Source organism: Lissotriton helveticus, chromosome 9 (genome assembly GCF_964261635.1).
Source record: "Lissotriton helveticus chromosome 9, aLisHel1.1, whole genome shotgun sequence".
In the NCBI taxonomy this organism is placed as follows: domain Eukaryota; kingdom Metazoa; phylum Chordata; class Amphibia; order Caudata; family Salamandridae; genus Lissotriton; species Lissotriton helveticus.
The window spans coordinates 1048667832-1048689006 of NC_136070.1; the positions used below are offsets into that span (position 1 = coordinate 1048667832).

Below are 21175 nucleotides of genomic sequence, written 5' to 3' on the forward strand. Positions count from 1 at the left end.
AGCGCCGTGACAAGAGGCGCGTCGTTGTCACATTGATGCCTTATCTTGCAACACCAAACAGAGTGGCAGTGCACCCGCTTGGAGATAATGCAGTGAGGTGGGTATTTCTTTTTTGTTTACGAGCGAGAGAATTCGACTGGGAGAGCCCCAAGGCCAAGGAGAGGTTGGTGCCCGCCCGCAGTACTGGACCCGGCAGTGTCAGAGCTAAGGCTCCAGAGACTAGGCTGACAGCGAGGCCTCTGAGAGAAGAAGGTTAGTGGGGCAGACGCACTGTGACTCATTCGGAGTAGGGAATGGCGTACTGAATATTTTAGTAGCAAATACTTAACTTTTTCGTATTTTAATTTTCAGTTTTTATTGAAAGTGTGTGCTTAAATGTATTTACGAGAACGGTAACAACTTACTTGAGCGCCTAGAAACAATTTCTATTGTGCAGTGTAAAAATAATGATTATAGAACACTGTATCCTCGACATCTGACCCTGACCTCAATCTTTTCATTCAGCCACACCCCTTTCTATGATCTGCTCTCCCTTACCTGACCTCATCTCTGATATTTTCCTTTCTTCCCTTCAATCCCTTCCCTCTCTCTGCCCACAACCTTTACCTCTTCCATCTCCTCGCTTTCTTGATCTTTGTCTTCTTCTTTCTTCCCCCAAGCTCAATTCCCTCATCTCTTCTCCATACTCGTACCTCATACACTTTCTCCATTTGCTTTATCTATCTCTTCTGAGTTGCCTCTCAACCTCTCACACATATTCTGCATGCCATGTTTTAAATTTGGTCTGGTGGGACATTTGTGACGTAAGTGGTTCCACCAACATGGGAGGGGGGCTTCCATGAGAAACGTAAAGCCAGGCTGGCTGCCATATCAAGGCTCCTCCAAGCATTTCTGTTTGTGCCTGAGTTACAAACTGCTGTTTATTTCCAAGAATCGCCATTTCTCCCAAGCCCGTCTCGGGCAGTAGAATTAATTGTCCGAAGGCCTAAAAAGGATGAGAGCCCAACTCTGCCAACGGATCATCAGGTTATCTTCACTCTCCCCTTAAAGAGCAAACAGCCTGATTCATGTAGGTAAATTGCACTCGCAAAGGGCCAGATTCTGAGAATCTGGCCCTTTGCGAGTGCGATTTTTGCATTTGGTATTCATGATACCAAATGCAAAAATCGCTATTTAAGAAGTCGCAAATATGCGAGGAATAGCATTTAAGGAATCTCTAATAGAGATTCCTCAAATGCTATTCATGAAACATCAAGAAATAGCGATGTTGAACTTTTGGGGCCGCTATTTACCGACAGGTCAGACCTGTCGGTAAATAGCAAAAACTCAGAAAAATGCTTTTAAAAGCATTTTTCAAAGTTGCATGTAGCACACACACATGTCCTTTGGACATGTGTGTGCGCAACACCTGTCCAAAAGTGCATTTTAGGGGTGCTACAGGGCGTCCTTTGGACACCCCTGGCACCCTTAAAATCGCTATCTTAGTTGCGAGTAGCAAATTGCTACTCGCAAATCCCCATTCATTCCTATGGGCCTCTTGGCCCATAGGAATGAATGGGGAGTATTTGCGAGTAGCAAATTGCTACTCGCAAATAAAGAACATGTAGGAATCGCTATTTAAGTAGCAATTCCTACATGAATGCCGTTTTGCGTGTCCTCAATAGCGAATCGCTATGATTCGCTATTAGGGACACGCAAAACGGCATGTACATGAATCAGGCTGAAAGTTACTTAGAATCTGCATTACAATACTTTTCCTTGTCTTGACCTCAAGTCTCTCTTCCTCTAGCCTACCCTGTCCAGTCCTCCTTTGCCTCACTTCTCATAGAGACAGAGGGAGGGAGACAGACAGAGGGAGGGAGACAGAGGGAGGGAGACAGAGAGAGAGGGAAACCGTGGGAGACAGAGGGAGGGAGTCTGGGGCAGACAGAGGGAGGGAGAGGGAGATAGATAGAGACAGACAGAGGGAGGGAGACAGAGAGAGAGGGAGACAGAGGGAGACAGACAGAGGGAGACAGCGAGAGAGAGAGGGAAACAGAGGGACGGAGACAGAGGGACAGAGACAGAGAGAGGGCGACAGAGGGCGACAGACAGAGGGTGACAGACAGAGGGAGACAGACAGAGGGAGACAGACAGAGGGAGACAGACAGAATGAGGGAGAGAGAGAGAGGGAGGGAGGGAGACAGACAGAGGGAGGGAGAGTGACAGACAGAGGGAAGAGGGCGACAGTGGGAGGAGGTTGACAGAAGGATGGAGACAGAGGGAGGGGGACAAATAGAGGGAGACAGATGTAGGGAGACAGATGGAGGGAGACAGAGGGAGGAAGACAGACAAGAGGGAGAGAGGCAGACAGAGGGAGGGAGACCGAAGGAGAGAGAGGGAGACAGAGGGAGAGAGAGAGGGGGAGAGACAGAGAGACGTAGACAGGTTGAGAGGGAGACAGACAGACTGAGTGAGACAGAGGGAGACAGAGAGATAGAGAGAGGGAGAGAGATAGAGAGAGGGAGAGAGATAGAGAGAGGGAGGGAGACAGAGAGGGAAGGAGACAGAGAAAGAGGTAGGGAGACAGAGAGGGACAGAGACAGAGACATACAGAGATAGAGACAGAGACAGAAAGAGGCAAGGCAGACAGAGACATATAAACGCAGGGACAGGTACAGGTGCAGACATACAGAGGCAGAGACAGACAGAGACTGAGAGAGAGACAGAGGGAGGGAGTCAGGGACAGGGACAGACAGATGCAGAGACTAAGACAGACAGAGAGGTAGAGAGGGGGACGGAGAGGGAGAGGGTAACAGAGGGAGAGAGAGAGGGAGATAGAGGGTGACAGAGGGAGAGGGAGGGAGACCGAGAGAGAGGGAGACTGAGGGAGACAGAGAGAGAGGGAGACAGAGGGAGGGAGGCAGAGGGAGACAGTCAAGGGGAGACAGAGGGAAGGAGAGGGAGACAGACAGAAGGAGGGAGACAGAGGGAGACAGGGAGAGACTGAGAGAGCCAGAGAAAGAGGGATACAGAGGGAGGGAGACAGAAGGAGACCGACAGAGGGAGACTGACAGAGGGAGACAGAGGGAGGGCGACAGAGGGACGGAAACAGAGGGAGACAGAGAGCGGAAGACAGAGAGCGGGAGACAGAGGGCGACAGACAGAGGAAGACAGACAGAGGGAGGGAGACAGCAGAGGGAGACAGAGGGATACAGACAGAGGGAGGAGGGTGACAGAGGGAGGGAGACAGAGGGAGCGAGACAGACAGAGAGAGACAGTGGGAGGTAGACAGGCAGAGGTAGACAGGCAGAGGTAGACAGGCAGAGGTAGACAGGCGGAGGGAGACAGAGACAGACAGAGGGAGGGAGAGGGAGGGAGACAGAGAAAGAGGGAGACAGAGAGAGAGAGGGAGACAGACAGTGTGAGTGAGAACCCCCCAAACCCACCTAAGGTGGTTCAGGCACGCTCGCTCGCCACACTGCCTTATTGAGTTGGAGGAAGGGTTTCTATTGTTGATTGTAAGCTGCTTTTGTTACAGAGGGCTGATATTGCAGCACTGCTGCAAAACCGGCCCCCAATAATGAAAAACAGGCCCTCACGGCTCAAAATGCCCGGTACCAGCTACGGCCAGTCTGGCCCTGTTAGGAACCCAGAAGTTACTGTTCTTGGCTATTTATTGGTTTCAGTGCTTTGAACATGTCACTTGGTAGGTAGCTTGCCTTGGTAGGTCTTTGGTATCTTGTGAAGAAGAGGGTATTTCAACAAAGCATGATGACCCGTTTATCTCAATTGGCAATTCTGTTGCTATAGGTATTGCTATCTTTCACGTATTTAATGCAAGATAGGCCTTTAATGTGGCACTGCAGTGGATTAATTAGTGCAGAATTCAATTTCTAAATGATTTTGAGGGCTTTATGACCGAGCAGAGTGATATCAAAAGGGGCATTCGTTATTAGATTGTACATGACTAAGAGTAACTCAGGAGGGTTAAGTTTGAACCTTCGCACAGTGGGGGTAGTTTATAGCTTATGATGTATATTTCTCTCAGAAAGGAATCCTGGAAGCCTCCCTCTATCAGCTGTGAACCTGAAATCTAGTGCTTTCAACTAATCAATCGAGTCAGCAGCATTGAAAGCTTTTTTAACCATTCAGTTTTATTTTGTGTGAACGATTTGCAAAGTAAATCAACAGAGCCTTTGTTTAACAAGTATATCAGTGTGTCATGGTTGGCCCCTGTACATGCACCTCAAGGTCAACCAGACGAATTCTAAATGAACTCATCAATAACTCTTGGCACTGCCTTAAAATGCACCCAGCCCTCAGCCACAAAAAAACAGCCCTCAGCCACAAAAAACGATTAAACCTTTCATTGAATTGTATAGCACAGCTCATTAAACTTCACCACTTTCATTCCAAAATGCCTTTACAAAGTATGCTTTTATAAACTGTTTGGCTAAGATAATTTGTTTTGGGGAATGTTCTTTCTTCTACATTGAAAGCTATAGCATTCTTTTTTCGTTATCCAGCATTCTCTTTAATTTACATTCTGATTTCTTTTCTAAGGTCATTGCCTCCATTCCAACAAGTAGGCTTAAGTTTTTGATATCAGCCGGGCAGCTCACTCGGAAAGAGGAAACAACAGACGAAGAGCAAAACGAAGACACAGAGGAGATTGACCACGCAGAGCGAGAACTCCGCCGTGGGCAAATCCTTTGGTTCCGAGGGCTCAACAGAATTCAAACTCAGGTTTGTGACAAAACCGTACAAGGGGCGGGCTCTGGGCTAAGGAAAACTCTCAGATCTCCATTGGTGAAGAACGCCAAACTTGAATTTGCCTTTAATTTTTTTCTGTAGACTAACAATGAAGGTTTTCATATTCCTGGACCATGTTTTAGCATTACAATCAATGAGGGTACAAAAAAGGGACTGGTTCTTTTTGGGGTAGAAGAGAGAATGTAGAATCTTGGTGTCAGCTATGGACACCATAGCCAATTCTAAAGCGTCCGATAGATGTAATGAAACAGCAGAACAAGGGAGAAAAAGCTGTAAATTCTAATATGGTGCATCACAGTCCTCCTGTGAGCGATTGCACCCAGGATTCACTTTCAGCTTCATGTTTATAAATAAAATAGATCATAGTGCCCAAAATGCTAGCGCTGATTCACAAAAGCATTTATGTGTATGGTAAGTATTGCATTATGAATGTCTAGGTATGATTTAAAATAGAAGAGCACCACCCCATCAATTATGCAGGAGGGACAGCAGGAGCCTACTTAACCATGTTGGACGTAGGAGTCCATTTCCTTTGTGGGCAATGTGTCCCTTTTACACCACAAGCTCACAAACTCCCCATCTATATTGTCTGTCAGCATTAGAACCTCACCACTATAAACATCAAGTCGGAAATAAAAATCAGTATTATGCCAGAGCTGTATCTTTATTGCAGTATTTGCAATTTTAGTAGCTAAGTTGTGTCTGTGACAAGGAGAGCCCATTGTCGGTTTGGAGGGCAGAATTCATGTCAGAATTTCTGGACATCCACAAAGCTAAATGTTCACATTATTAAGTTACTGGAAACTTGAAAATATAGTAGTTATCCTGAATATATATAGCATTAATCTGGCATGCCTGGACTTATTTTGGAGACCCCTGTCATAAATCTTCTCATACCAAAGCAGAAGCTGTTTGTAGCAAGACAAACAGCAGCATGACGTGAGTCGATGCACTGCTTGGCGTTTGTGATTGAACCATCCTGTAAGAATTGTAGATAGAGGGAATGTGTGCTATCTGTCTCTCCTGCCTCACCCTGGAGAAGGGACTAGGGGCCTCATTTATGAAAAGTGACGCATCGCTGTGTGAAAAGAGTGATGCGTCACTTTTCACTGCGCCCTCCTTGCGAGAACAATGATGCGTCATATTTACAGTATGACGCATCATGGCGCAAGGAGTTACAGATACGTCAGTATTTCTGACGTATCTGTAATCGCATAAGTCACGCATTACTGGAGTGTGTCACAAAAGTGACGCAACTCCAGCAATGCGTCCTTTCGCATGGGGAAAGCCCCATGTGAAAGGGCTTGCGTCAGTCTTACGCCTGCTGTGAGGCAGGCGCAAGATTTTGACGCACCAGCGTCTTAAAAGTGACGCAGTGAAATCTCATAAATTTTACTGCGTCACTATTACGAGGCCTCAATCTAGGAAACTCCTGGTGCAGGGTCTGGTCCTTGCACGACCGGACTACAGCAATGCTGTTTACCTAGGAGCCCCTGAAACTACTCTGGCCAAGCTACAACGTACCCAAAATGCGGCTGCCCGCATGCTTATGGATCTTCCCTCCAGAACCTCTGCCAGACCTGCGCTTAAGGCTCTCCACTGGTTGCCAGTGCGAGAGAGGATCGAGTTTAAGGCAATGTGCATCGCTCATAAGCTCCTCAATGGACAAGGCCCTTCGATCCTAGGAGAGATGGTTACCCCTTACAAAGCCTCGAGATCTCTGCGCTCGGACAATGAGCGACTGGCAAACGTCCCCAAGTTCAAGAGGGTACGTACTGGAGGCCGCCGCTTCTCCGTAAAGGCAGCCACTCGCTGGAATTTGCTTCCCCGCAGCCTGCGGTTGGAACCCGGCTACTTGCGTTTTCGCAAGCAACTCAAAACTCTGCTTTTCCCTAAATACATTTTTCCCTCCCCTTTCGGTCAACTTCTAGCTTTCACAGCGCGGGGATGCCTCCGGGTCACCAGGCGCTTTACAAATCCCTAAATAAATAAATAAAATAAAAAAAATTTTTGCGGGGGATTGCCCCCTCTGCATACATTATACCTGACACAGGTATAATGTAGCGCAGGGGTTTACAAAGTGACGCATCTGCTTAGATGCGTCACTTTGTAAATAGTGCGCAACAGGAGGCATGTTTTACGCCGCCGATGCGTCACAAAAAGTGACGCATCGGAAGCGCAAAACTGACGCAAGGCCTCATAAATGAGGCCCTAGATCTTTGGAATCTTAGTGCCCTCAGATTCTAGAATAGACTGCTCTAAGTCAGTTCAGCTCTGTGTTGACAGTTGGAGCAAACCCTGGCAGAGATGTACACAATACAGCTTTTTCTCGCTCTTAGACCGTTTCTATCCTCTGTTGGAAGTGCCTACTAAATTCCACACAATTAAAACTAGTAAACAAACCTCCTTGCAGTGTTCGTAAATCTTTGAAGCATACGTTTTATTCGCCATAGATTTTTCACTTTTGCACAGTTCACATTATTAGCTACGTTTATTTATGTGTGCACCACTAGATTTAGAAAATGTCAATGTTTTCGGCCAAATCCATGATGCTGCCTTGGACTCACCCACTTGTACATATCCTTGCGGAACACACAGGTGTGTGATTTAGCTCTCATTTGCATACATTATGGACATTTAATTTAACTGCAGCTTTGCCAACTGCAACAGGCATTTGAAATGCAATCGGTCTCGCCTTTAGGATCTTATATGTATTTAGCTATGCAATACATTAGCCTCGGTGCTGAAACATCTACTGTTCGTTAACATGGAGGGAAAGTAAGCGCCAAACTGCGTGACACACAAGGTATGAGAGCACATGGAGAGAAATATTGCCTTTCAGCAGAAAATGGTATAGTCCAAAGCTCTGTTTTTAATATCAAATCAGGGCCTTCGATGGTCATATCACTGAAAATACAAGCTTTGAAAAATATAATATTGTCTACGGGTGCTTGTGGAAGACAATTTATATGGACTGTAATCTAGAGAATGCTAAAGTGTTTCTGGTATTTTACTGACCTCTGCTGGTCGTTTTCTATCAAAACAGTTAAATAGAGGCAGTTAAACAAAAGTCCCTAAGCGGAAGCAGACAAGTCCTAGGGCTGATCTCTGGAGCCCACAAAGTACATACACATTTAAGTATACTAAAGTATATAAGTATATACTAAAATATATACAAGAGGTCTCGAATGCTCGACCTGAAAATGGTATGTATGCAAACATCATGAATCTTTCCCTCTGTTAGTCATTCTGACAGGGAAAAGGTTTGCGAATTAGCTTGTGAATTTTTTCAACATGCCTTTATACGCCTATACAGTTTAAGAACTATAAACCCTCTAAATTACAACAGAAACAATAAGTGAACTTGTAAACATATCTAAAAATCAAATAGTAAACTGGCAGCTTAACGATTGGCAGTAGTTCTATGTGTGGGTATAATTATTAAGCATTGCCTACTTCTACTTCAAATGTGTTAAACGGCAAACGTTTTTTTCCCCTGGAGAAAAGCTCTACTGAAAATTATATTTCATGAGAAGGTTCCCCTGCATAAAATATAAATTGTCCAATGAAATGTTGCTCTTTATAAGTGGACACTTCCGGCGAACGTACACATCTTTGCAACTTCACCGAAGTGCAGCCTTTGTGAACTTCATGTAATATTGCCTGCAGAACTTGCATATTGCATACCCTTGGTGTTAAAACAAAGTACATAGAGAGACCAACATGTTGGAATAGAAATTAGAAGGAGCACCCCGGAAACCTGTTTCTGTACCCTCAATGCAGCGTTTCCTCAGCACCTTTGTTTGTTACATTTGACATAGTGGGCTTAAGTCAGATTCATTTTGTGAATAACTTCCATAGCATTCCTTTCTCATATCTATACATGGATGGGGAACATTCAACGTGCAGATAATCCTGGCTGGTTATGTTCACAGGTGCAGTATCTCTTGGGAATCCGGTAAACGTTTTCTTTTTTTCCCATTTAAAGACAACCCATCATGAGTGTGTAACGTTACTATTATGTTGATGTAGCTTTTATTATGTGTTTTTCATTTGTTGGAGACACAGTGAAACCTGTCAAACAAGTAGTTGTTTGGGACTTTATGTGTTGGGAATTTGCACACATAAAGTTTAAGTGATTTGTAGACAATTAGTAACGAGTAAATAAGAGAGTAGTATGGTGTACTAGACTACCACTGTGCAGATGCCTCTGGCAATAGCATGTGCATAAAAACATAGGTGCCCGGCTCTTTTGAAGATTACTTAACATGGATGCCATCTTGAATGCAGCAATGGGAGAGTACCAGAACCTGAAGGTATCCAGCAACAAAAATAAAATATTTTAAATAATTCAAAATTTTACAGTGGTAAAACATAAGAATTGTTATTGCAAACCTATTTGTCATGCATTTGTTACTATTAAAATAACTAGGTATAAATTAGCACTGAAGTGGATTTCCTCTCACTTCTCAAATGTTTATGCAGGCAGATAGCTGACAAAAACTGTAAGCTGTATAGGACTTGCTAGATGCTATTTGCTATTATTGGCCTAAAATACAGGTTTCACTGGACTCCCGTTTATGCTTCTGTCCATTATTACCACCACAATAGCGTGGGCAAGTGCATTCCATCCAGACTAAGTTCCACCAATATAGTATTTTGTTGTGTATATGTAAAAAAACGAAAACTTTTTCTCTAAATGGCTCAGGTAACTTTAATATTTGTACCAGTGTTTTAACAACATTTAGTCAGTGGCGTAGCTAGACCTACTGTCTCCCCGGGCAGCCCCAAAGTTTGCCACCCGGTGCAGATAAGAGCGGGGGGTTGCGGCCGATGGGCAACTTGTTCTGGGTAGGGGTGGCAGCTGACGAGCAACTTGTTCTTGGGGGCGGAGGGATGGTGGTAGTTGACAGACACGCCTTACTCACCTCCGCTGCACCCAAAAAGAATGCCTCCCGAGGTGCAGCGCCCCACCCCCCCTCCAGCTACGCCACTGCTTTTAGTCTCATTTTTCTGTGGTAAATTGAGTAGTCATTGTTGTGTTTCTAAGTGAGTGTAGAAACATCATTACATTGCACTGAAACAACAAACAGTGCTGCCTCTTAAAAAGGTACACTTGACATTATAGACTTTTGCCATCATCAAGAATCTATATAAGCTGTTGGTATTAGCGCTTTGTCTATGGGAAATATTTATATATTTATATTCATGTGTGGGGGAAGGATGGCCTGATAGTCCTAAAATGCAACAGTCCAGCGGATCAATGTTTTCCATAATTCTATTTGCAACTATATTAAAAAATGGCTAAGCAATTTGGATTTTTCCCCAGGCATTTTACCATGCGCTCATTGGCATATAGTATTAAACACATTCCATTTGTTTATTAAGCTAACTATTTTTCCTTGAACATCTCTGTTGTCTACATTATTGTATTATGCACACTGCAAGAGGCAATATATTTTTATGAGATTGCACATATATTTTGCTTGAGTTTTGGAGGGATTTAAACATAATGTCTGGCTGTGCTACAATCCCGAATAGAACCTTAATTGCATACCCATTTGGATATTGCATATGTTAGCAAGTGTAAGTTGTGCAAGTTTACGTTTGTTTTGGAATTCATAAACTTCAATTTAATAGTAAGTTTATGATTGTGGAGACTCTACAGTCGGGGCGAAGAGCTCAGCAAATGAAAAGATACAACATGTCCATCTTTTTTTATACGAAGTTCTGTGCACTGACTGTAGAGCCTCTTTAATCGTATACTTACTATTAAATCAGAGTATGTGAATTCCAAAACAAATATACACTTACACTAAATTGTATGTTTATCTTTGTGAATCAGGCTCTCAGAAAGTAAAAAAGTGGCACCCCTGGGAATTGAAAACAATCACAGAGTCTCCAAACTGTTTGGTCTCCTTGTATGTTCCATCTGCACAGGCCTTTCTTTTCCTTTTTATTTTAATTGGTAATATCACTCTATTCTACTTTAAATGGACTCAGAAAAGGACACGGAAGCGGTTCGAATTCAATGTTGCTTTACAGCAGGCTGTTATCATGCTTTGTTATTCAGTTTTGTCTATGTGTTTGTGCCTGCCATAATATTATTAGTACTAATCTCTCTTGTTTTGAATGTCATTTTGTGGTGAAGCCTTTCACATTAATTAGTGACTTTTTAAAACCAGACAGTCATCTGTTTCTACTTTAGAGACAAATAATTACTTTATCAAATATGCCTAGTAAAAGCTATGGAGTGAAGGTAGGTAAACTTAATGAAAACCACACATCCCCGATTTGTAACAATTCCCCAATACACAGGACAGGTGTGAAAGGACACATTTTAATTAAGTAAATTATTATTTTATTGGGTCTATTTATCAGCTGTTATTAAATATTTTTCATTGAAACCGATATTTTATGACTAAGAAATTGCACCTGAAAACACTATGTAAATTGCTTATTTCTGAGCATAGTCTGGTGGTTAAGGCAAGTTCATTTTCTCCTTTTGTGTCTCTCATTTTTATTGCACAGTATTTGATATGGGTGAATCACTTTAAGCACTTTTCGCTTAGCAGTCATCAATTAATAGCTCACATCAACTTGCAAGTTGAAGTCCTATACAGATGAGCGAGTTTTAAAAAAAAAAAAAAACTATTTCAGTTAGTTAATGTTCACCATATATTTATACTTCAGAGAGCAATGGGTTCATCCAAGGTGTATTCCATTGCAGTATTGGATAAATATGTTGAGCATCACAAACAGTCAAATACTTGTCTAGAATGTGTTATGTCTTAGTTACTCCCACAAGTAGATGAATGACCAACAAGATCAGAGTGCCTCTATGAGCTAGGAAATAGGTGATTTGGTGTGCTTGTTCCCATACTGTTTTATAGTGGTATATCGACCAAATGTTCTTTGGCTGAGAAATTGGTTTTGAACTTTTAGATGTATATTGGCCAAGATCTTTCTATGAAGTGGTAATAAGATAGGACCTATGCTACACACGTAGAGTGCCAGAAAAGAAGCAATTAGTGTATTTTATGTGTCTGTGTAATAAATAGCACTTCCGACTTATTGACTAAAACTTATTGACTAAATGAACACACCAAATGTAAACCACATGGAAACTAAATAGCTTGACACTGAAAGGGAATGATGGGACATACCAAAGGGCATCTGTCACTAGAACTAAGTAGGACAAGGGGTGTAGAGTTAGGTAAAAACCATATTAGGATATGAAAATCAACTGGTTTTGCATAGTAGGCACTGGGGAGAGGGTGGGACAGAAATACATACAGGTCAGACCTTGACTGTAGTTTTTTTTTAATGATTTTGTTCAAACTTTAGACAGCATAAAGGCTGAATGTTATTAAAAGCAACGGTGGCTTAGAGATCAAATGCATCGTTTACAGGAGATATATTTTCTGTCCGGACTGTAGCATATGTTGCAGGTGAGTGTAATCATCTTGTCCTGAGATACATGGATTTTCTGGGTATGTCTATGGGCGAAAGTGGTCAAACAATTTGACTTCCATCAGACCAACATGTAATGAAACTACTGGCAAAGATGTTTTTTTGTATTCAAGATCACTGTTAAACAACTTTAGCAAGATCACACAGGGTTCTGAAAGTGGGAAGACTTTGCCCTCCATGAGTCCAATGCTTTTGACAAAGCACGACACAATTTCCCCAACTCTTCACTGATTGGGCTCATTTCAATCAAAGACTGCAAACATAAGGTACACCACTTCTGCCATGGTGAAGTGGGGCTGGCAAATAATAAGAAATATCATGTCCTTCAGCATCATCTGAACTTCTGGTCGACTCTAAATGTCTACCATTCCTTGAAGCATACTGGCAGAAATGTTTAAGGTCTTCAGCAGAGGCCCATAGGAATACTCTTCTGTGTTCCTAAGCGGACTACCCAGATCCAATATATTATATAGTAATGGGAAGAGGTTTTTGGTCAACTGCTCAAGCCTCAAGAGACAACAGTCTGGGCATCACAGCACAACAGGTGAGGTATCTCTGGTCAGGAAAAGAAGAATGAAATCATTCAGTGCTGTGTCCCAAATAGGCAATTCCAAATAAAAACATTTGTTGAATTATTGTAGTAGACAAGTTGCAAAGAGAGAACTGGTCCATAAAGGGTACTTTAAAACTCAGATGCCTTAAAACCTCTTTCCTGTTTCCGAGTTAAAAGCAAAGTGAGATTGAATAAAATAGGTTTCTGCCTTGTGAGCCTAGTGGGGGCAAAAGTAAATTCAAAGTCAGCCAACTTCTTAACATCTTAAACATAAAGTAAAGGAGTCAGGAATGGGGTTATTGATTTGGGAGTCTGCACCATTACAAACTTAATAAACCCACTCTGGTTAGGTCATAACGCACAATCTTTGGTAGCTCTGGAACAAAGAGCAGGCAATCCCCAGAGAAGCATTGGTTAATTTCAAGCAATGCAAACAATGTTAAAGTACAGAACACATCACAATAAAATTTCCAAACTATTGAAGGAAAATAGAAGAAAAAATGAATTAGCAAAAAGACACCAAGATGATTAAAAAATGGCTAAGGGGTAACCAGAGATATGAATTTAATGATTTTCAAGGCAAGAAGCACCTAGAAAAAGGAAAGCACCATTGAAAACAACAGTTTTTTGTTGACTGAGACTTGATTTCAAACTGAACACGATGGTCCAAAGGTCGGTATACCAAGAGGGCCATTCTATTTAAAGTTTATATCTTCAGACTTACTCTTGAAATGAAAGTCAAATTCTTCCACTGGGGCAAGGTCAAAGAATGTGGTCGGTGAAGGACCCTCAAAGTTGGAAACATTGCTGTTGTGCTCCCACTGAAGCTGATACTGCTTATTCCTCAGTTTTGGAAGTCAATTTCCAACGTAGCTTAGGCTGAACTTAGTCCTACTGCCTCCACAGGTGAATCTCTGGGGCATGAAGGTAATAAAATGAAGAATGCCCAAGGACATCAAGCACCGCATTCCTAGACAGCAATGAAGGCTCATTATCTTCAGAGAAAATACTGTGGGAAGGAGAGAAAGCATATCTAAGTGGTGCCTGGCTGTCTGAGATCCATGTTCTTGCATTGGATTTTGGATGATGAATTACACCAACCTACAAATACTTATAATAGATCCGTTTCTTCTTCTATAATAACTCAGCTCACAAGAGTTAAATATGCACTCAGTGCTTTGTTCATAACCCACGGGTACTATGCACTCATTCGTCTTAAATGGACACACTATGAACAAGGACAGTACGTTGGAAGGATGATATGTGCCCTAATTATAGAAAAGAAGTCATCTTTGGCAATTTCAGTAGTAAGGACAGACAGAGATGAATTGCTATAACACCTACTGACCTTCACTAAAGCATGTGCCAAATTCTTCATTAAACAGCGTGATTCAAGCCATTCTGCTGGACGAATGTCTCTGAACATGTTGTACTATCATAGTTGTCACAGAAGTCAATGCCTTCTTGGATGTTACTATAACAGAAAAGGATATTGCGCAAGCAATTGATCATATACCTACAGGGTATTGTCCCAAACAAAGATGGTTCCCCAGTCGAATGTTAAAATATTCCTAAAGAGAACCTCACATCTTTGCTATGTAAGATGAGTAAGAATACTTTAGTGCTTGGTAATCAGAATTTACAAGGCCTGCAATATCCCTCAATCTGAAACCCATTAAAGACATTGTGCTATGCACCAAGTTATAGACTGTCCTCTCTCATCAATACTAATTTGAAAATCCTCATTAAAGTTCTGCCCAGTGGATTATACTATATGACACCCTTCTTATTTTATTGCTTTCAAGTATGATTTGTGCCAGACCTCTTTGGTTTATAGCAACTTATGTAGAGACTATCACATTCTACTGTAGTGAGAAGCCACCTATTTCTCTGGGGGTAAAGAAACTTTTGACTGCCTCACATGAGGATGTATTTATTGATCTCTGAAGAGAGAAGGCCTGGTTCATGACTTAAACAAGGTCAAGTGATTATATAATGAGCAAAGAACACAAATACTTTGGGGGATTTATATTGATCCCTTCTCAGTACGAAGAGAAGCTATACACGGCTGCCTACTCTCCCACTGACTCTTTCTGCTGGGGCTGGAATCCCTTCAAGCAGCCATCAGACTGCCCCAATGAATATTATATACAAGCATCCTGGCAATGAAACAAAAACGTTATCATCAAACTCACCCATTCTGATACTGATTTCTGAACTGATGGTGCTCAATTCATCTTTCTCTGCCTTTGCAACATGTACGAAGAACTGCCGTTGACTAAACAGATAAAATGCCTATCCCTGCATGCCACTCATGTTATTGTATACACAATAACTTTTTAGGTGTGCTCTTAAATAGGTGGCGGGAAGACATTGTAAGGTACAGCCTGGCCCTATTACTGGAAAGAACGCCTATTACCTTTGGAATTGGATGAAGCTGCAAATGTTGTTATGAGGGAAAATGCAAATAATTAAAATAATAGTGATGCCTGGCTTCATACACATTTTCGTAATGCTATCCCTTAAAAGTGCCACATATGCATATGCTGACAACTGAATGCAAAATAAAAGCCCATCTCTTGGGCAGTATCAGGTAACACCTCATGTTTTCAAAACTAGATGCTGCAGTCTCTCACAGGGATTTGAGACCGACGCACATGAAATTATATTTTGTGGCACATATATTGCTGTTTTCAAACCATATAATATAGAATTACATTTGCATTACTTTACTTTAAGGGGGTGTTACATGGTGGTACATGGGTGTTCCGATACAACCATATGCTTTTTTATGCTAAACTCTATTCACTGATATTGATCAACAGGGTATACCGTAGTTCGAAAAATTGGATAGCACGCATTAAAACGAGAAAGGTTGTCATTTCTCCTTTCTTTTCCTACTTTGCATGCGTGCTGCACTGTGCACCACACATACAATGTGAAATTGACAAAAGTTTTAAACTTGTCTAACTGTAGTAGTTTGTACAGGAAATGCACCCTTTCTGTACAAAACCTATGGTAAACTCAGCCATGTATCCTAGCACTAGGGTGTGTGCCTGTCGCACAGCAGCTGAAATCAGTGCTGGCACTAGAGAGAGGGGAGGAGCGAGCCATATCTCTATGAATTTGGCACACTCATGCTCTCTCCCTGTCACGCAATGCAGCACAGCCTCTTTGAGTGCTACGTTACATTGCGTGACAAGTTTCAGAGTCTGGGCCTAAGATGTTACTGTTCAACCCTGAAAATCCTAAGACTCGGAGCAATACCTAACCACAATACTAAGGCTTGCTCTAAACTCTAAAATTGTCAGACTCCTGGGAGTTATTTTTGACAATGAAATCTCAGTTTACATGGCTGACAATTTAATTATCAGGCATGTTTTCTTCCATCCCCATCATCTTCAAGTAATTCTTTATAACACTAAAATCACTTCATTTACTTTTTCTCAAGCAAATCATTATATTTACAACACATTGAACACTAATTTACGATTGCAATCTGATCTGTTTACAATCAGGAGCTTGTGCAAGAAACCGCACCCTTGAGAAAAGACCCATGAAAAAAGCAAACCATTCAGAATTCAGTGCTTTAAATATTGATAGGAATGTGAGGTGTTTTCTTCACCCAGCAAAAGCTTCACTATGTAATAATTGCATATACCAGAACGGTAAATACATTATTTCCATCCAGCCCTCTTCTAATCAGGGTCTTTGACTACAGCCCCAGCATATCATTTCAATCTTTTGTATCGGAGTGTCAAACTGGAATCCTAAGGTCAGCTCCTACACTCTGTTTCAATGACTAAGTAAAAACTGAGTCAGTTTGGAACAGAACCCTGCACATACACAGTCCATCCATCTGAAAGTCTCTCTTCCTACATCTACATCAGGAAAGTAACATCTTATCCTTCTGCTGAGATTCAAACAACCAACTCTTCTGCCAAGCATTTGTGAGTGAACAAAACTTAATAATTGCAATCCCTACCTTCTATTTGCTGGTGCTCTGGACTTTCCCTGGCTTACCAGAACCATGTTAGAAAAAACACAAAATAAATGAAAAATGAAATAGAAAAATCACCCTTTTAAAGATAGCAGAGGTGTGGTATCACATTTATCTCAGATATCTACCACATTACTCAGAACAGAGAGAACAAATTATAGTAAAAGATCACAGAAAGGGCCTGATTCACAAAGATAAATTTAGACGTTTGGTCTAAACTTAGACCGAACATCTAAGTTTATGGCTTTGCAAATTCACAAAGCGCATTTACAAGTATTGTCTTTCTGTCCGCACTCAGGCGTCTCTTGCGGATATAAAGATAGTACTTGTAAATGCCCTTTGTGAATTTCCAAATTTGTACCTTTGTAATCAGGCCCAATATGTATAAGTAAAAAAACAACAAGGGGTCTTGACTCTACTCAGTAAGGCTGAGCCAATATAACCAAAACCAAAACACAGTGCCAATGCTGATCACCACTTTACATGATAATATAACAAGGGGCCAATGAAAAAAGAATCAAAGGACCCTGACCAACATATTTGAATTTCCTGTTTTATTCTCAAAATTCTTTAAATTATTTTCCAACAATACAAAAGAATTTTATCTTTTTCACTCAAAATTGGTTATATATTAGAAACCTATTTCCAAATGCAAACAATCACCAAAGGGACACCACATTCACTCTGTCACTACATCCATTCACTATCCACTCATTTATAACCCAACCAACAATTCAGACATACTACAAGCAACAACACGTCTTTAGAAGGTACACAAAGTAATCAATCAACAAATCCACAGTGACGCTAGGACGACGCTTTTCAAACCCAATCATTAACAGGGTTGTCTTAAGGACCAAGAAATCTAGAAAAAGACAAACACATTCTCTTACTAGTCAAGTACAATGACGTGAAAAAACAGTTGTATCATGAAAACATCTGTTCTCTTTTTCTAGATTTCTTGGTCCTGAAGAGAACCCTGTTAATGATTGGGTTCGAAATGCGTCGACCTAGTGTTGTTCTATGTCAAAAAAACATTGTGTTAATAATTTGGATGTTGGTACACTGTTAATAATTTCTTGCTCACTGTGGATTTGTTGATTGATATTACTTTGTGTACCTTCTACAGACTGTAACATAAATATACCGTTGTTTGACTGTCTGCGCTGTTTCACTGCTTGGTTTTGCCTCTCAAAAACGAATTAGTGTGGCCTAACCACCTGGGGAACATGGTGTTGCTTGTAGTATGTCTGAATTGTTGGTTGGGTTATAAATGTGAGGATAGTGAATGGATGTAGTGACAGAGTGAATGTGGTGTCTGTTTGGTGATTGTTTAGATATAGGCTTCTACGGTATATCCAATTTTGAGTGAAACAGATAAAATTATTTTGTATTGCTGGAAAATATTTTAAAGAATTTTGAAAATAAAACTGAGAATTCAAATATGTTGGTCAGGGTCCTTTGATACTTTTTCATTGGCCTGTTATATTATCATGTAAAGTGGTCATCAGTATTGGCAATATATATATAAGTAGGCATCAGTATGACATCACATTGGTTTACAATAAATTGAGGTGCAAACTGACCCATAGTGCAACATCATTATTAGTGCGTAAAACATACAGGAGCAGAAATTGCTTACGTGCAAATTAACTTTTAGGGACAAAAACACAAGTAGATACACTGGTGCAACATCATCAAGAGTATGGAAACATGTTTTAGAGTACAAATTTGCCTCCATTGCTGTTCATGTATCCCTCACTTCAGATTCCATGCACTGCAAACAGAAGCACTCTTTGAACAGGTGGTCTAACACACAAGCCAACAACTAACAGCAAAGCTGTGAAATATGATGACCTGATCCAAAAAGCGAATGATACTTTCTGCAAGAGAAATAAAGCTGACCTAACGATTTAATGGATGAAGGGGACTCGCCAAAAGTGCCTCTCCTTTTATGATTTTTGGTGGTGAGGTTATGAACTCTGGTAGCAAAGTTACACAATCTGTAGCTAATGGTTTGAGGAATGTTTGAAGTTATCTCATCCACGGACCCTGTTGTCTGATGTTTTGGTGCTCCCTTTTAGAAGGAACATACCTGTCTATTAGGGTTATACTGCTTTTTGACTGCCATTGCACAAACAGGAAAGTACTCTATTATGACATGCTACCCAAAGTAGTCTATGTGACTATAATTAGTTACATATCTATTGTGTGTGGTTGAGCATGAATTATACAAGAAGGAATTAACAATTGAATAGAAAATCAAGCAATCTTACAGGCATGAACTACACAACTAAGTTCATGCATACCAATTAAAATTGAATGAAAAGTCAGATCTTTATAATTTCTGGAGGTATTTGTGACAACTGAGCCCATATCTCAATAACAGACACAGAATTCCAGGTTTGGTCAGCATATGTATGCACATGGAGAGCTTGGCACTTAGTGACAAAGCTGTATTTGTGTCTAAATGAGACATTGCTATGTATATTGCATACAGGAGTCTATTAATGAGTTCAACTGGCTTATGTAAATAGATTTACTCACACATTAAATTACACCATCATGATGTCATTTAACCTTTCAACACCTTTTCTCACAGACCATATCTGAGAGGAGGCTCCTTATAATCAAGTGAATACTAATTATCACCTTAGTTTTGTTAGTATTCGCCATCTTGTTCAGACAAGAAAATTGGAGGCAGCACCCTGACATTAGCTGATAGTGAAGGAGTAGGTGATTCTCCGTTTGAACATCGTCATCCCCTTGAAGAAAAAAATAATAGCTCATAGAAATTCATAGATGTTCTGCATTCACAAACCAGTGACTTTTCTGAATGAGAAACTGTTTCCAGGTCTGTGCTTCTAGAATGCAAAGCTTTCCCGGACTTCTTGAATGTATTTACAAATCCAAGAGAAACACACATTTACTCCAAATATAAGGGTAATACTTTAGGAATAAATGTCGGGCTTTCATTGTGAATCATGTCCAAGGACCATTTGACGTTATCCCCATTAACTATTGCTTTGCAGAACCATAGTTGTGACTGAACCACAGCCTGGAATCATTCAAAGATAAAGAATATGCAGTGAAAAAGGGGATTTCAATCACGAAATCGTCGAAAGACAATTCAAAGATGAAACTTGAATTGCCTGGTGGTTCAGGTTTGTAGACGTCTTTGTGAATTCCTAGTTAGGCTTATGAATCTACGAGGCTGAGTGGGCAGGGGTAGTAACTTGACATAAGACTACTACCTTGGAGTAAATAGGCTTGAATTGTAATCTTTAAAATCCAGTCCTGATCTGCCAAATTAAGCTTAATCATGCAAAAAATAAAATGGATCCATCTTTTTTGGGGAGTTGTACAGAAAAATAAAATCAGACTCTCTGTCGTATGCACACCCTCCTCTAATTATTAGAATCTGGAAGCTAATGATTTATAAAGTCACATGATTTGTAAATCACACACAATGGACTGAAATAACTCAAGGCAGGTTAAGCAGTGCATTTAACACAGAAGCCAAAATCAAATGGCAGAGATGCATTGAAATGCAGCTGTATGTAGTGAAGCCTTTGCAGCAGCTTTGCTTTCTTGTCAGGCAAGCTTTACTTTCTTGAAGGTGACCAGACACGCAACAGAGTTAGTACAAGATTATTAGAAAGCCTAGTGATTACTTTCATGCAGTTTCTGTCACCTTGCTTAGGTCCCTAGATAAGGGATACTCTTAGTTGGTTAAAGGGGCTAGATAGATGCTTCTGGCGTCTTTGTAACAGGCAGCGATTCAAGCAAGGTCAGGGAATAGTAGTTTCTGAACCTTCTATTGATCTAAGCAGTCTGGCAATGTTGTCCTGCATTTTAAGAGTTTTTTCCCTTATTATTCCTGGAGGCAAGGAAAAGTATATTCAGAGAAATTCAGCTTGGAGGTTAAGGAAAAGCAGACAACAAGAGAATTCATAAATTTGTTGGTACGTTGAACCATTTTTTTCTGAGGAGTCGGAGCTGAAAGAAAGTGCTTTCAGCCACAATTGCCAACAGAGTGACCATCCTGTAGCGATGCACCTCCTGATTATCGATATGACTCGTAAAAGAGCCAGCACTCTTAAGACAGCCAAGAGAACCGCCTTGAGTGTCAAAGAGAAAAGTAGGTCCATAGTGACTATAGCTATTGTACCTTGATATCTCTAGATTCTTCAGTACTAAAGGAGAGTAAATGTGGTATAAGAACTATGCAAAGTGACCATTAAATAGATATGTGTTGCACAGGTTTAAGATTAAAAGGAAGCACCAAATTCCAATGTAGTGACAAAAGAGGGCGCATGAAGATGCAAAGGAGGATAGGTTAGCACTTCAGATGATACTGAGGTTGATGAAAAAAGTGAAGCTTGCTAGTTTAT

The 21175-nt window shown here is 41.0% G+C and overlaps 1 protein-coding gene across 5 annotated transcripts in view; it reads left to right on the top strand.

The window, feature by feature from the left end:
• ATP2B2 (ATPase plasma membrane Ca2+ transporting 2) overlaps positions 1-21175 on the top strand; it is a 1528737-nt gene that overhangs the window by 1489393 nt on the left and 18169 nt on the right. For all 5 annotated transcript variants that reach the window (XM_078661398.1, XM_078661399.1, XM_078661400.1 and 2 more), the window contains one exon: positions 4546-4728. In XM_078661398.1, coding sequence (XP_078517524.1) covers positions 4546-4728 — 183 coding nt within the window. The remainder of the gene's footprint in view (positions 1-4545; positions 4729-21175) is intronic.